The 12,829-nt window shown below is 39.1% G+C and overlaps 1 protein-coding gene across 1 annotated transcript in view; it reads right to left on the bottom strand.

Annotated features, from left to right (window-relative positions):
• Nucleotides 1-12,829, bottom strand: part of AK9 (adenylate kinase 9) — a 129,635-nt gene that overhangs the window by 95,253 nt on the left and 21,553 nt on the right. The window contains exons 9-10 of the mRNA XM_055534737.1: nt 10,588-10,716; nt 5,659-5,737 (exon numbers count right to left, since the gene is read on the bottom strand). Coding sequence (XP_055390712.1) covers nt 5,659-5,737; nt 10,588-10,716 — 208 coding nt within the window. The remainder of the gene's footprint in view (nt 1-5,658; nt 5,738-10,587; nt 10,717-12,829) is intronic.

Raw genomic sequence — 12,829 nt, 5'->3', positions numbered from 1 at the left:
AAACAGAGTCTGAGATGAGAGATGGTAAGATAGACAAGGTCCTGATGGTGTATTGCAATCTATGGTAGATTGTATTATTTGTTCACAATTCATCCTTTCCTCCTTTCCCTTGTTAATGCCCTAGTTTATGTGAGAATACTTAGTTCATTGGTATTGAGCTTCTCCATGTAACTTGTTCTGGCCAATGAACTGTAGGCAGAAGTACCAGGGTGCCAGTGCCAGCTGGGGCCTTAACAATCTTGGTGAATTTCAACCAGGCCTGTTGAAATTCTGCCCTTTCCCTTGAGGAAAGTATATCCCAGGTTGTAAAAAGTAGTCAAATTCTGAATGTATTTTGAAGAAGAAAAAGCCTGCTGTGTATGCTGACAGGTTGGTTGTTGGATGTGAAAAAGGGTAGCTGGAAGGACAGATGTGGCATTTACTGAGAGGGTAAATCTGTGGAAGGAGTGTATTTGGGGCAAGGTGGTGGTGATGGTAGACCAGAACTTTCTGAAAATACTTTTATTTATTTATTTGGCTGTGCTGGGTCTTAGTTGTGGCACGTGGGATCTTCAGTCTTCCTTGCAGCATGTGGGATCTTTAGTTCCTGCATTCTAACTCTTAGTTGTGGCATGTAGGATCTAGTTCCCTGGTCAGTTCAGTTCAGTCACTAAGTCGTGTCCAGCTCTTTGTGACCCCATGAACTGCAGCATACCAGGCCTCCCTGTCCATCACCAACTCCTGGAGTTCACCCAAACTCATGTCTATTGAGTCGGTGATGCCATCCAACCATTTCATCATCTATTGTCCCCTTCTCCTCCTGCCCTCAATCTTTCCCAGCATCAGGGCCTTTTCCAATGAGTCAGCACTTCTTATCAGGTGGCCAAAGTATTGGAGTTTCAGCCTCAACATCAGTCCTTCCAATGAATACCCAGGACTGATCTCCCTTAGGATGGACTGGTTGCATCTCCTTGCAGTCCAAGGGACTCTTAAGAGTCTTTTCCAACACCACAGTTCAAAAGCATCAATTCTTCTGCACTCAGCTTTCTTTATAGTCCAACTGTCACATCCATACATGACTACTGGAAAAACAATAGCCTTGACTAGACGGATCTTTGTTGACAAAATAATGTTTCTGCTTTTTAATATGCTGTCTAGGTTGGTCACAACTTTCCTTCCAAGGAGTAAGTATCTTTTAATTTTATGACTGCAATCACCATCTGCAGTGATTTTGGAACCCCAAAAAATAAAGTCAGCCACTGTTCCACTGTTTCCCCATCTATTTCCCATGAAGTGATGGGACCAGAGGCCATGATCTTAGTTTTCTGAACGCTGAGATTTAAACCAACTTTTTCCACTCTCCTCTTTCACTTTCATCAAGAGGCTCTTTAGTTCTTCTTCACTTTCTGCCATAAAGGTGGTGTCATCTGCATATCTGAGGTTATTGATATTTCTTTCGGCCATCTTGATTCCAGCTTGTGCTTCTTCCAGCCCAGTGTTTCTCATGATGTACTCTGCATATAAGTTAAATAAACAGGGTGACAACATACAGCCTTGACATACACTTTTCCCAATTTGGAACCAGTCTGTAATTTCATGTCCGGTTCTAACTGTTGCTTCTTGACCTGCATACAGATTTCTCAGGAGGCAGGTAAAGTGGTCTGGTATTCCCATCTTTCAGAATTTTCCACAGTTTGTTGTGGTCCACACAGTCAAAGGCTTTAGTGTAGTCAGTGAATCAGAATTACATGTTCTTCTGGAATTCTCTTGGTTTTTTCTATGATCCAATGGATGGTTGCAATTTGATCTCTGGTTCCTCTGCCTTTTCTAAATCTAGCTGGTACAAATGGAAGTTCTCAGTTCACATACTGTTGAAGTCTAGCTTGGAGGATTTTGAGCATGACATTGTTAGCATGTGAAATGAGTGCAACTGTGTGGTAGCTTGAACATTCTTTGGCATTACCCTTCTTTGGGATTGGAATGAAAACTGACCTTTTCCAGTCCTGTGGCCACTGCTGATTTTTCCAAATTTGCTGGCATATTGAGCGCAGCACTTTCACAGCATTATCTTTTGGGATTTGAAATAGTTCAACTGGAATTCCATCACCTCTACTAGCTTTGTTTGTAGTGATGCTTCCTAAGGTCTACTTGACTTTGCACTCCAGGATGTCTGGCTCCAGGTAAGCGATCACACCATTGTGGTTATCCAGGTGACTAAGATCTTTTTTGAATAGTTCTTCTGTGTATTCTTGCCACCTCTTCTTAATATCTTCTGCTTCTGTTAAGTCCATACCTTTTCTGTCCTTTATTGTACACATCTTTGCATAAAATATTCCCTTGGTATCTTCAATTTTCTTGAAGAGATATCTAGTCTTTCCCATTCTATTGTTTTCCTCTCTTTCTTTGTATTGCTCAGTTAGGAAGGCTTTATCTCTTTGCTATTCTTTGGAACTCTGCATTCAGATGGGTATATCTCTCCTTTTCTCCTTTGCCTTTCACTTCTCTTCTTAGATATTTGTAAGGCCTCCTCAGACAACCATTTTGTCTTTTTGCATTTCTTTTTCTTGGGAAGTTTTGGATCACTGCCTCCTGTACAATGTTATGAACCTCCATCCATAGTTCTTCAGGCACTCTATCAGATCTAATCCCTTGAATCTATTTGCCACTTATGCCAGCAAATTTGGAAAACTCAGCAGTGGCCACAGGATTGGAAAAGGTCAGTTTTCATTCCAATCCCAAAGAAAGGCAATGCCAAAGAATGCTCAAACTACCGCACAATTGCACTCATCTCACATGCTAGTAAAGTAATGCTCAAAATTCTCCAAGCCAGGCTTCAGCAATATGTGAACTGTGAACTTCCTGACGTTCCAGCTGGTTTTAGAAAAGGCAGAGAAACCAGAGATCAAATTGCCAACATCTGCTGGATCATCGAAAAAGCAAGAGAGTTCCAGAAAAACATCTATTTCTGCTTTATTGACTATGCCAAAGCCTTTGACTGTGTGGATCACAATAAACTGGGGAAAATTCTGAAAGAGATGGGAATACCAGACCACCTGACCTGCCTCTTGAGAAACCTATATGCAGGTCAGGAAGCCACAGTTAGAACTGGACATGGACCAACAGACTGGTTCCAAATAGGAAAAGGAGTATGTCAAGGCTGTATATTGTCACCCTGCTTATTTAACTTATATGCAGAGTACATCATGAGAAATGCTGAACTGGAAGACGCACAAGCTGGAATCAAGATTGCGGGAGAAATATCAATAACCTCAGATATGCAGATGACACCACCCTTATGGCAGAAAGTGAAGAGGAACTCAAAAGCCTCTTGATGAAAGTGAAAGTTGGGAGTAAAAAAATTGGCTTAAAGCTCAACATTCAGAAAGCAAAGATCATGGCATCTGGTCTCATCACTTCATGGCAAATAGATGGGGAAACAGTGGAACAGTGGCTGACTTTATTTTTTTGGGCTCCAAAATCACTGTAGATGGTGACTGCAGCCATGAAATTAAAAGATGCTTACTCCTTGGAAAGTTATGACCAATCTAGATAGCATATTCAAAAGCAGAGACATTACTTTGCCAACAAAGGTCTGTCTAGTCAAGGCTATGGTTTTTCCTGTGGTCATGTATGGATGTGAGAGTTGGACTGTGAAGAAAGCTGAGCGCCGAAGAATTGATGCTTTTGAACTGTGGTGTTGGAGAAGCCTCTTGAGAGTCCCTTGGACTGCAAGGAGATCCAACCAGTCCATTCTGAAAGAGATCAGCCCTGGGATTTCTTTGGAAGGAATGATGCTAAAGCTGAAACTCCAGTACTTTGGCCACCTCATGCGAAGAGTTGACTCATTGGAAAAGACTCTGATGCTGAGAGGGATTGGAGGCAGGAGGAGAAGGGGACAACAGAGGATGAGATGGCTGGATGGCATCACTGACTGGATGGACGTGAGTCTGAGTGAACTCAGGGAGCTGGTGATGGACAGGGAGGCCTGGCGTGCTGCAATTCATGGGGTTGCAAAGAGTTGGACATGACTGAGTGACTGAACTGAACTGAACTGAACTATATAATCATAAGGGATTTGATTTAAATCATAACTGAATGACCTAGTGTTTTTCCCTACTGTCTTTGATATAAGTCTGACTTTTGCAATAAGGAGTTCATGATCTGAGCCACAGTCAGCTCCTGGTCTTATTTTTGCTGACTGTATAGAGTTTTTCCATTTTCAGCTGCTAAGAATATAGTCAACCTGATTTTGGTATTGACCATCTGGTGATGTCCATGTGTAGAATAGTCTCTTGTGTTGTTGGCAGAGGGTGTTTGTTATGACCAGTGCATTCTCTTTGCAAAACTCTGTTAGCTTTTGTCCTGCTTCATTTTGTACTCCAAAGCCAAACTTAGCTGCTACTCCAGGTTATCTCTTGACTTCCTACTTTTGCATTCCGGTCCCCAGTGATGAAAATGACATCTTTTTTGGTGTTAGTCCTAGAAGATCTTAACTGTCTTCATAGAACTGTTCAACATCAGCTTCTTCAGCATTAGTGGTTGGAGCATAGACTTGGATTACTGTGATACTGAATGGTTTGCCTTGGAAACAAACTGAGATCATTCTGTCATTTTTGAGATTGCGTCCAAGTACTGCATTTCAGACTCTTTTGTTGACTATGAGGGCTATTCCATTTCTTCTAAGGGATTCTTGCCCACAGCAGTAGATATAATGGTCATCTGAGTTAAATTCACCCATTCCTATCCATTCCCATCCCGACACAACTGAGCGACCAACACGTCCATTGTATGAATATACATTTCATTTATTCATTCATCAATTGTTAGACATTGGGGTTGTTTCTACCTTCTGGCTCCTGTGAATAGTGCTGCTATGAATATTCACATACAAATTTTCATTTAAACACCTGTATTCAGTTATTTTGGGCAAATACCTAGGAGTTAAATTGCTGATTCATATGGTAACTCCATAGTTAACCTTTTGAGGAAGTGCCAAACTGTTTTCCAAAGTGGCCACACCATTTGCAGTCCTACCAACAATGTATGTTGGGCTTTGCTGGTGGCTCAGCAGTGCAGGAGAGTATATTGCAAGAGACTCCAGTTCCATCCCAAGGTTAGGAAGATCCCCTGGAGAAGGAAATGGCAACCCACTCCAGTATTCTTGTCCAGGAAATCCCATGGGCAGAGGAGCCTGGCAGGCTACAGTCCATGGAGTTGTAAGAGTTGGACATGATTTAATGACACTACCACAACAGTGTATGAATGTTCTGCTTTTTCTACATCCTCACCAACATTTGTTATTCATTATCTGTTTTTTTTTGTTTTTTCTTTTTAATTTTAGCCATCTTAGTGGATTTGCAGTGATATCTCCTTATAGCTTTGGTTTGCATTTCCCTATTACTCATGTTAAGCATTATATCATGTGTTTATGGGTCTTATCTGCTTTTACTTTTTTTCAAGATACTTTTTGTCACAGAGAGGTTTTAAATTCAAGTGTAGTTTTGATTTAAATATGGACAGATGAATAAATATCATATCAAATTTTAAGTGTCAAAATGAATTTTTCAAAAATAAATGGTATTCAAAATGTAAATCTATTTCTGATACAAAAATAAGTATCATTCAGTCAATACTTTTTTGATTTATCAAACTGTGACATATTCTTACTGAGCATTGCACTTACCATGAACAGCTCCTCTGGGGGCTTATTTCCATCTAGCTCAATGAGATACTGGGAATCATGTTCAGCCATTACTTCCTGCAGATAATCAAAAAGAAGCCTTATCATTCAGGATCATTGGCAAAAGTTCAGTCTTCATATACCAAGAAGAAATCTTTAATGATAAATTATTTGCTATATACATGACATACTGGGTGTTATTTTCAGTGCTCAGGAGAACTTTTACAAAAGCCTAAACTAGTCATACCATGAATTCTGCTCTTTCTGTTTCTTCTGTTTTTCTCTACAGTGAAGCCAGTCTTTCCCAATAGAAATGTTTGGGGGCATCCATCTCTCTGCATATATTCATAGAATAATTTCTGCCAAACTGCTAGGTGAAGAATGGCCTTGGTTTGTTTCACTTTTTATTCCCCTGGCTGTGGGTGATGTTCGGTATCTAGAAATCCATCTCTGTAAACTACTGAACCATAACCTCTGTGCATTTTGTTAGACCTTTCTTTTCCTTAACATTCATGGAAAGTCTTTAACCTTTATCTGCCATATGGTTTGCAAATGTTTTACCTGGCTATGATTTATCATTTGACTTTGTTTATGGTATCTTTTGTATTATAAAATATATTTATGATGAAATCTGTTATCATTGTTTCTGGATTTCCTTTCTTCTTTAAATTAGATTTTTCTGTATCTCAAGATTATATTAATATTCTTGTAAATTTTCTTCCATTCCCAGAAAGTAGGGATGGTGGAGAGATAAGATCCACCTCTACCCTTCCTCAAAGACTCAGATAAGATCCATCTCCATCTTTTGTCATGGTTTCCATAAGACCCTTATTTACCTGCCTCCATAAAATCCTAGCCCCTCTCTTTGATAAAGTCTTCATTAGTGAATATTTTCCCTGCTGCCATAGTCTGAACAAAATCACCTACTTAAATGTCCAGTACATTTTGTCTTTCATAATACTGTGCAAGGTTAGGTTTTAAGTGTTTCTCTACTTCTAAACAGAAGAACCATTATGCCTGCATTGTTTAACCATAAATTCAGTTCACTCACTCAGTCGTGTCCGACTCTTTGCGACCCCACGGACTACAGCACGCCAGGCCTCCCTGTCCATCACCAACTCCCGGAGTTTACTCAAACTCATTTCCACTGAGTTGGTGATGCCATCCAAACATCTCATCTTCTGTTGTCCCCTTCTTGTCCTGCCTTCAATCTTTCCCACCATCAGGGTCTTTTCAAATGAGTCAGTTCTTTGCATCAGGTGGCCAAAGTACTGGAGTTTCAACTTTAGCATCAGTCCTTCCAATGCATATTCAGGACTGATTTCCTTTAGAATGGACTGGTTTGATCTCCTTGCTGTCCAAGGGATTCTCAAGAGTCTTCTCCAACACCACAGTTCAAAAGCATCAATTCTTCTAGTAGAATCCAAGAATCCACCCATAAATTATGATGTTCTAAACAAGGATGTACATCATGCTTTTCTGCATTTCAGATATTTTCCTTAAACTAGATACTTTTTATTTAATAGTCTTTTTTCAGAGAAGGCAATGGCACCCCACTCCAGTACTCTTGCCTGGAAAATCCCATGGATAGGGGAGTCTCGTAGGCTGCAGTCCATGGGGTCGCTAGGAGTCGGACACGACTGAGCGACTTCACTTTCACTTTTCAATTTCATGCATTGGAGAAGGAAATGGCAACCCACTCCAGTGTTCTTGCCAGGAGAATCCCAGGGACGGGGAAGCCTGGTGGGCTGCCGTCTATGGGGTTGCACAGAGTCGGACACGACTGAAGCGACTTAGCAGCAGCAGCAGCAGCAGTCTTTTTACCTTAAATTAAAAAAACTTTTTTTTTGGTTTAAAAAAACTTTTTTTTTGGTTTACCACACAGGATGTGGTATCTTAGTACCCTGACCAGGGATCAAACCCACAACCTCTGCAGTGGAATCTCAAAGTCTTAACCACTAGACCACCAGGGAAGTCCTAAGCTAGGTTCTTCAGAATGAAGTTAGTATACTAAGTGTAAAGGTATGAAGACTCTTAAGGATAAAGACACAAACACCGGGTCAGACCAGTAGTCAAGCTGGGATTTGAAGACAGGCAAGAATGAAGACGTGTGCCTAGGATTACTCCTGAAGCAGGATAGAAACCAGACACTCATGCAGTTACTTTGCTCCTACTTGCTTTCCTCATGTCTTTTAGAGAAACACTGAATTTTGGTGGTCTTGGCCTCCCAAGTGAATCCACATCTCAACCAGATCAGAGGAGACTAGAATTGTAGGCTCCTGCCTTTCAAGATTCTTCCTGACCTCCCTCCACACATATCAGCACCCTGGAATTACCATACAAGGCAAGCTATACGCTAGACCTGAAGTCTAGGTTCTTGGCCTAGAAATTTTTGTCTGAGCAGTCAGTTCTTATCTATGCTTTGCTGCAGGGCCTAGTAATTTTCCACTTCTGTGCTTTTCTCAGGCAAGCTATCTAAAAACCACCACACTAATTTATATTCCTTTCAGCAGGGTATGGGAATGTTTGCTTTACCATATGTAGTTGCTAGAATTAGGAATTCTTATTCCTTGTCCATCTTTTAAAATTTAATTGGGGAAATATTTCTTTAGCATTTAATTATTATCAGTAAAACTGAATATTTTTCTATAGACTTGTTAGTCTTTTGTCATTAATTTTTGTGAATTGTCTGCTCATATTTGTTACCCATTTATCATCTGGAGGGTAAGACCTTACAGGTTTTAGAAAAATCATATCTATGATCTCTTTTCCTACATTTAAAAAAATTGAAGGATAGTTGATTTACAATGTTGTGTTAATTTCTGCTGTATAGCAAAGTGATTGCTATATATGTATATGTATATAATTGATGCTTTTGAACTGTGAATCAGACCCTGATGCTGGTAAAGATTGAGGGCAGGAGGAGAAGGGGACGACAGAGGATGAGATGGTTGGATGGCATCGTCGACTTGATGGCCATGGGTTTGGGTGGACTCCGGGAGTTAGTGATGGACAGGGAGGCCTGGTGTGCTGTGGTTCATGGGGTCGCAAAGAGTCGGAGACGACTGAGCGATGGAACTGAACTGAACTGATTATGTATATATAGACATACACATTCTTTTTTTTTAATTCTTTTCCATTGTGGTTTATCATAGGATATTGAATATAGTTCCCTGTGCTATATATTAGGACCTTGTTATTTATCCATTCTATATATATTAATACTAATTTGCATCTGCTAACCCCAAACTTCCAATCCATCCCTCCTCTACCCACTGTCCCCTTGTCAACCATATCTGTTCTTTATGTCTGTGAGTCTATGACCTTTCAATATATTAAAGCTTTAAATATTTTATCATAGTCGATGTGGATATTTTTAAGTAAAGATTTTTAAAATTATGTCCAGAAATTTACATGTAATGAAATGGAAGCTGTTATTTTTCCTTTGTGACCTCATCATTTGTTCAACTGAACATCTGTCAAGCATTTACCACTCGCCAGACTTTGGGCACCGCACTGAACATTGATGATGCTGGGAGTCCCTGTCCTTGAAGAGACTACCTCTGCTTCCCACTCCCAACTCCCTGCCCATGAATATAATTTTATAATCTTCTGAATCTGATTTTAATTATGCTTTATTCATACCCAATGCAGCAGCTCAAGGAATATGTAGAATATTTTTGTTGAAGGAGAATGTTATAGATAGACATGTAAATTACCGTTAAGAAGCTATGTTTAGAGGCCAGGGATAGAAGAGGAAGAAGGGAGGAATCCAAGTCATACATAAGGAAACAAAAATATTGAATCACTCTGCTGCATATCTGAAACTAACACAATACTGTAAATAAATTAAAAAAATAAAACAATTTTGATCTCACTGAGGGGGTGGACAATGGGAATGAAAATGATCCATTTGTCTCTAAAAATATATAAACATTATAAAACACCATGAAACAAATTATTTTAATTTCTCCATCAGATGGGAAGAGGCAATCTGAGGACTGTTTTTCATTTATCTTTGTAGTTCTATTGCTTAGCATGGAATCTGGGCAAATACCATATAATAAATGTTTGTTGAATAAATCTCCAATATAAATTGGGCAGAGTCTGCCCTGGATTTTTAACCATAAAAATATGCTTTTCAATAATCATAATTTCAGTAATCATCCTTTTAAAATGATAATTCTTTTAATTATAACTTTTTTATTATAACATATAATAGCCTTATCATATTTACAAATAACCAACTTTGAATAGGATACACAGAGAAACCAGTCTTGGATGGCTTTCTTTAGATTGTAATTTAACTAAATTAACAGTTCCTTAAAGAATAAAAGATGCACCTTAAGTGTACATTTGTTTTTATAAACCCATACATTTTGGATTCAAAATGCTTTCACAAAACAATGCCTTAATATGGACTTTCTAATCCCCAACCATAAATAAATTTCCCTAATGACTTTTGAAAAAGGCAATTCATTTATCACTTTTCAGCAGCACTGTTGCTTTATAAGAGTAAAATAATGTTGCTCTGTGAAACAGCCTTTGGAATGCAATCTTATTCTGAAAACATTTTACCAAGCTCAAGAAGAGGAGAATGAAGCAGATAATACACACGGTGAAGAAATGTGAAAGCTATTTAACTGGGGATAAAACACAAATAGGGCTTCACTGGCAGCTGAGCAGTAAAGAATCTGCCTGCAATGCAGGAGATGCAGGTTTGATCCTTGGGTTGGGAAGATCCCCTGGAGGAGGAAATGACGACCATTCCACTATTCTTGCCTGGAGAATCCCGCAGACAGAGGAGCCTGGTGGGCTACAGTCCACGGGGTCACAAAGAGTTGGACATAAACCAAAGCAACTTGGCACACATATATGCAAAACACAAGTATCAGCATTCTTTTTTCAGCAATATATCTTTTTCTTACTTCTAAAGGATGAAGAATTATTTCCTTATAAAGGTTAACGATGTATTCGATATTTTCCAAATAATCCTCAGGTCTCTGAACGAGGTGTTGAAGAACTTCAGCCACTATCTGCATTTCAGCAATAAATGCCTAAATGGAAAAGAAGTTATGTTGAATATCTTTATGTTAATGATTACTTCATTTGCAAGTCATATCCCTCTCTCCCTATACCTGCATGCCATTTTGGGGTAAGAAGCAGGGAAAAGGAGAGATTGGAAATAGGATTTTTATTTTAGAGAGACTTAACACCCTGAAGGTCTTTTATCAGATGGAATAAAGTTTTAAATTGACTTGGATACTTACTCATTTCTTTTGCCCCCCAATGAGTAGGGAAGAGTATGGGAATAACATCAGATTTTTAGAGACAAAATAAAGAAGTTGGATTTTCTCTAAGTACCTGAGCTTGTAGCTCATTCACTCATTGATTCATTCATTTATTAATAGTAAAGCTTAAGTGCCTACCCCATGCTAGACACTGTTCTAGGAGCTTGAAATATGACAGAGAACAAAACTAAGGGCTTGGGGCTTAGACAGCACACATCCCAATTGAGGAAGAGCATAAACAAGTAGACAAATAGATACATCACAGGTTAGGCTATGGTGATAAGAGCTAAGAAGAAAGATGATGGCAGAGAAGAAGGGATGGAGAGTGATGGGGAAGGTAGTTATGAAAGGGTTCACAGAAAAAGTGACATTTGTATCATATTTATTTCCCCATTATTATCATCATATTTGGGCTTCCCAGGTGGTGCTAGTGGTACAGAACCCACTTGCCAATGCAGGAGACTGAGATGCAGGTTCAATCCCTGGGTTAGGAAGATCCCCGGGAGGAGGAAATGGCAATCCACTCTAGTACTCTTTCCTGGAGAATCCCATGGACAGAGGAGCCTGGTGGGCTACAGTCCATAAGGTTGCAAAGAGTCGGACACGACTGAAGCAACTTGGCACACACGCACGTATTTATTATACTAATTATGATGGTATGCTTTATTCATGTTAAAATGACACATTTTTACTCATATTTACTATGAGTTTACTTGAAATATTTACCTAGAATAGTTGCTGGTTATTTATCTAATGCCTTATTTGCACAGGGAAGATTATTTTATATTTTTAAATGGGCATTCTTACATTAATAGGTTTTTAAAATTGAGATATAATTGACATGTAACATTACATTAGTTTCAGGTGTACAATAGAATGATTCAATACAGTTGATCTTTGGGCAATGTGAGTCTGGACTGTGTGGATCCACTGATTGGATATTTTTCAATAGTAAATACATAATGTTACATGATCTGTGGTTGGTAGGATGCAGAACCGTGGATATACAAGGCTGACTGTAAAGTTAACTTGGATTTTCAACTGCACAAAGGGTCAGTGCCCCAACTCTGGAGATATTCAAGGATCAACTGGATTTGTACTTACTGTGAAATGATCATAATAAATCTAATTAACATCCATCATCATACACGCATGCGTGCATGCTAAGTCTCTTCAGTTGTGTCTGACTCTTTGCAACCCTATGGACTGTAGCCTCCCAGGGTCCTCTGTCCACAGGATACCAGGCAAGAATCCTGGAGTGGGTTGCCATTGCCTTCTCCAGGGAATCTTCCTGACCCAGGGATTGAACCCAGGTCTTCCACATTACAGGCAGATTCTTTATTCTCTCAGCCACCAGGGAAGCCCTTCATCATACATAGTTACAGTGTTTAACTATGAAGTTAACATAATCCCTTAAAAGTTCTGCTCCTAAATGAAAGATCTTTTCATTTAAGATCTGCTCTTAAATGAAAGAACAAATGTCAAAAATTCATTTAACCCATTAGTGAGGAAATCAGCAGCATGACAAAACTGAAGTGTATATAATCACTGAAATCAGAGTGCAAAGTTTGATGTCCTGCTTAACATCCTTCAGGGCAATAAAACTGTTGCCTTTGGGGTTTATCTTTTCTACTAGACAAATGATTTTCAATGTATCCTTTTCTACATTAACGTCAGATTTAACTGAGTCTAGGCCCTAATAAAAATAGTATTTATTCATGATAATTTATAAGTTATAGAAACTATTTAAAATTATTAAACATTATAAATAGGTAAATCTATAATAGAAATCACAGGTATATTTCAATAGAGCAAGGACTGGCAAGTTATGACCTGTCTCACTCACCCCAGTGGGCTAAATCCAGCCCATTAGCTATTA

This window comes from Bubalus kerabau, chromosome 9 (genome assembly GCF_029407905.1).
Source record: "Bubalus kerabau isolate K-KA32 ecotype Philippines breed swamp buffalo chromosome 9, PCC_UOA_SB_1v2, whole genome shotgun sequence".
Classification (NCBI taxonomy): Eukaryota; Metazoa; Chordata; class Mammalia; order Artiodactyla; family Bovidae; genus Bubalus; species Bubalus kerabau.
Note: the sequence above shows the minus strand (reverse complement) of the source record. Positions and strands in the feature narration are given on the sequence as shown.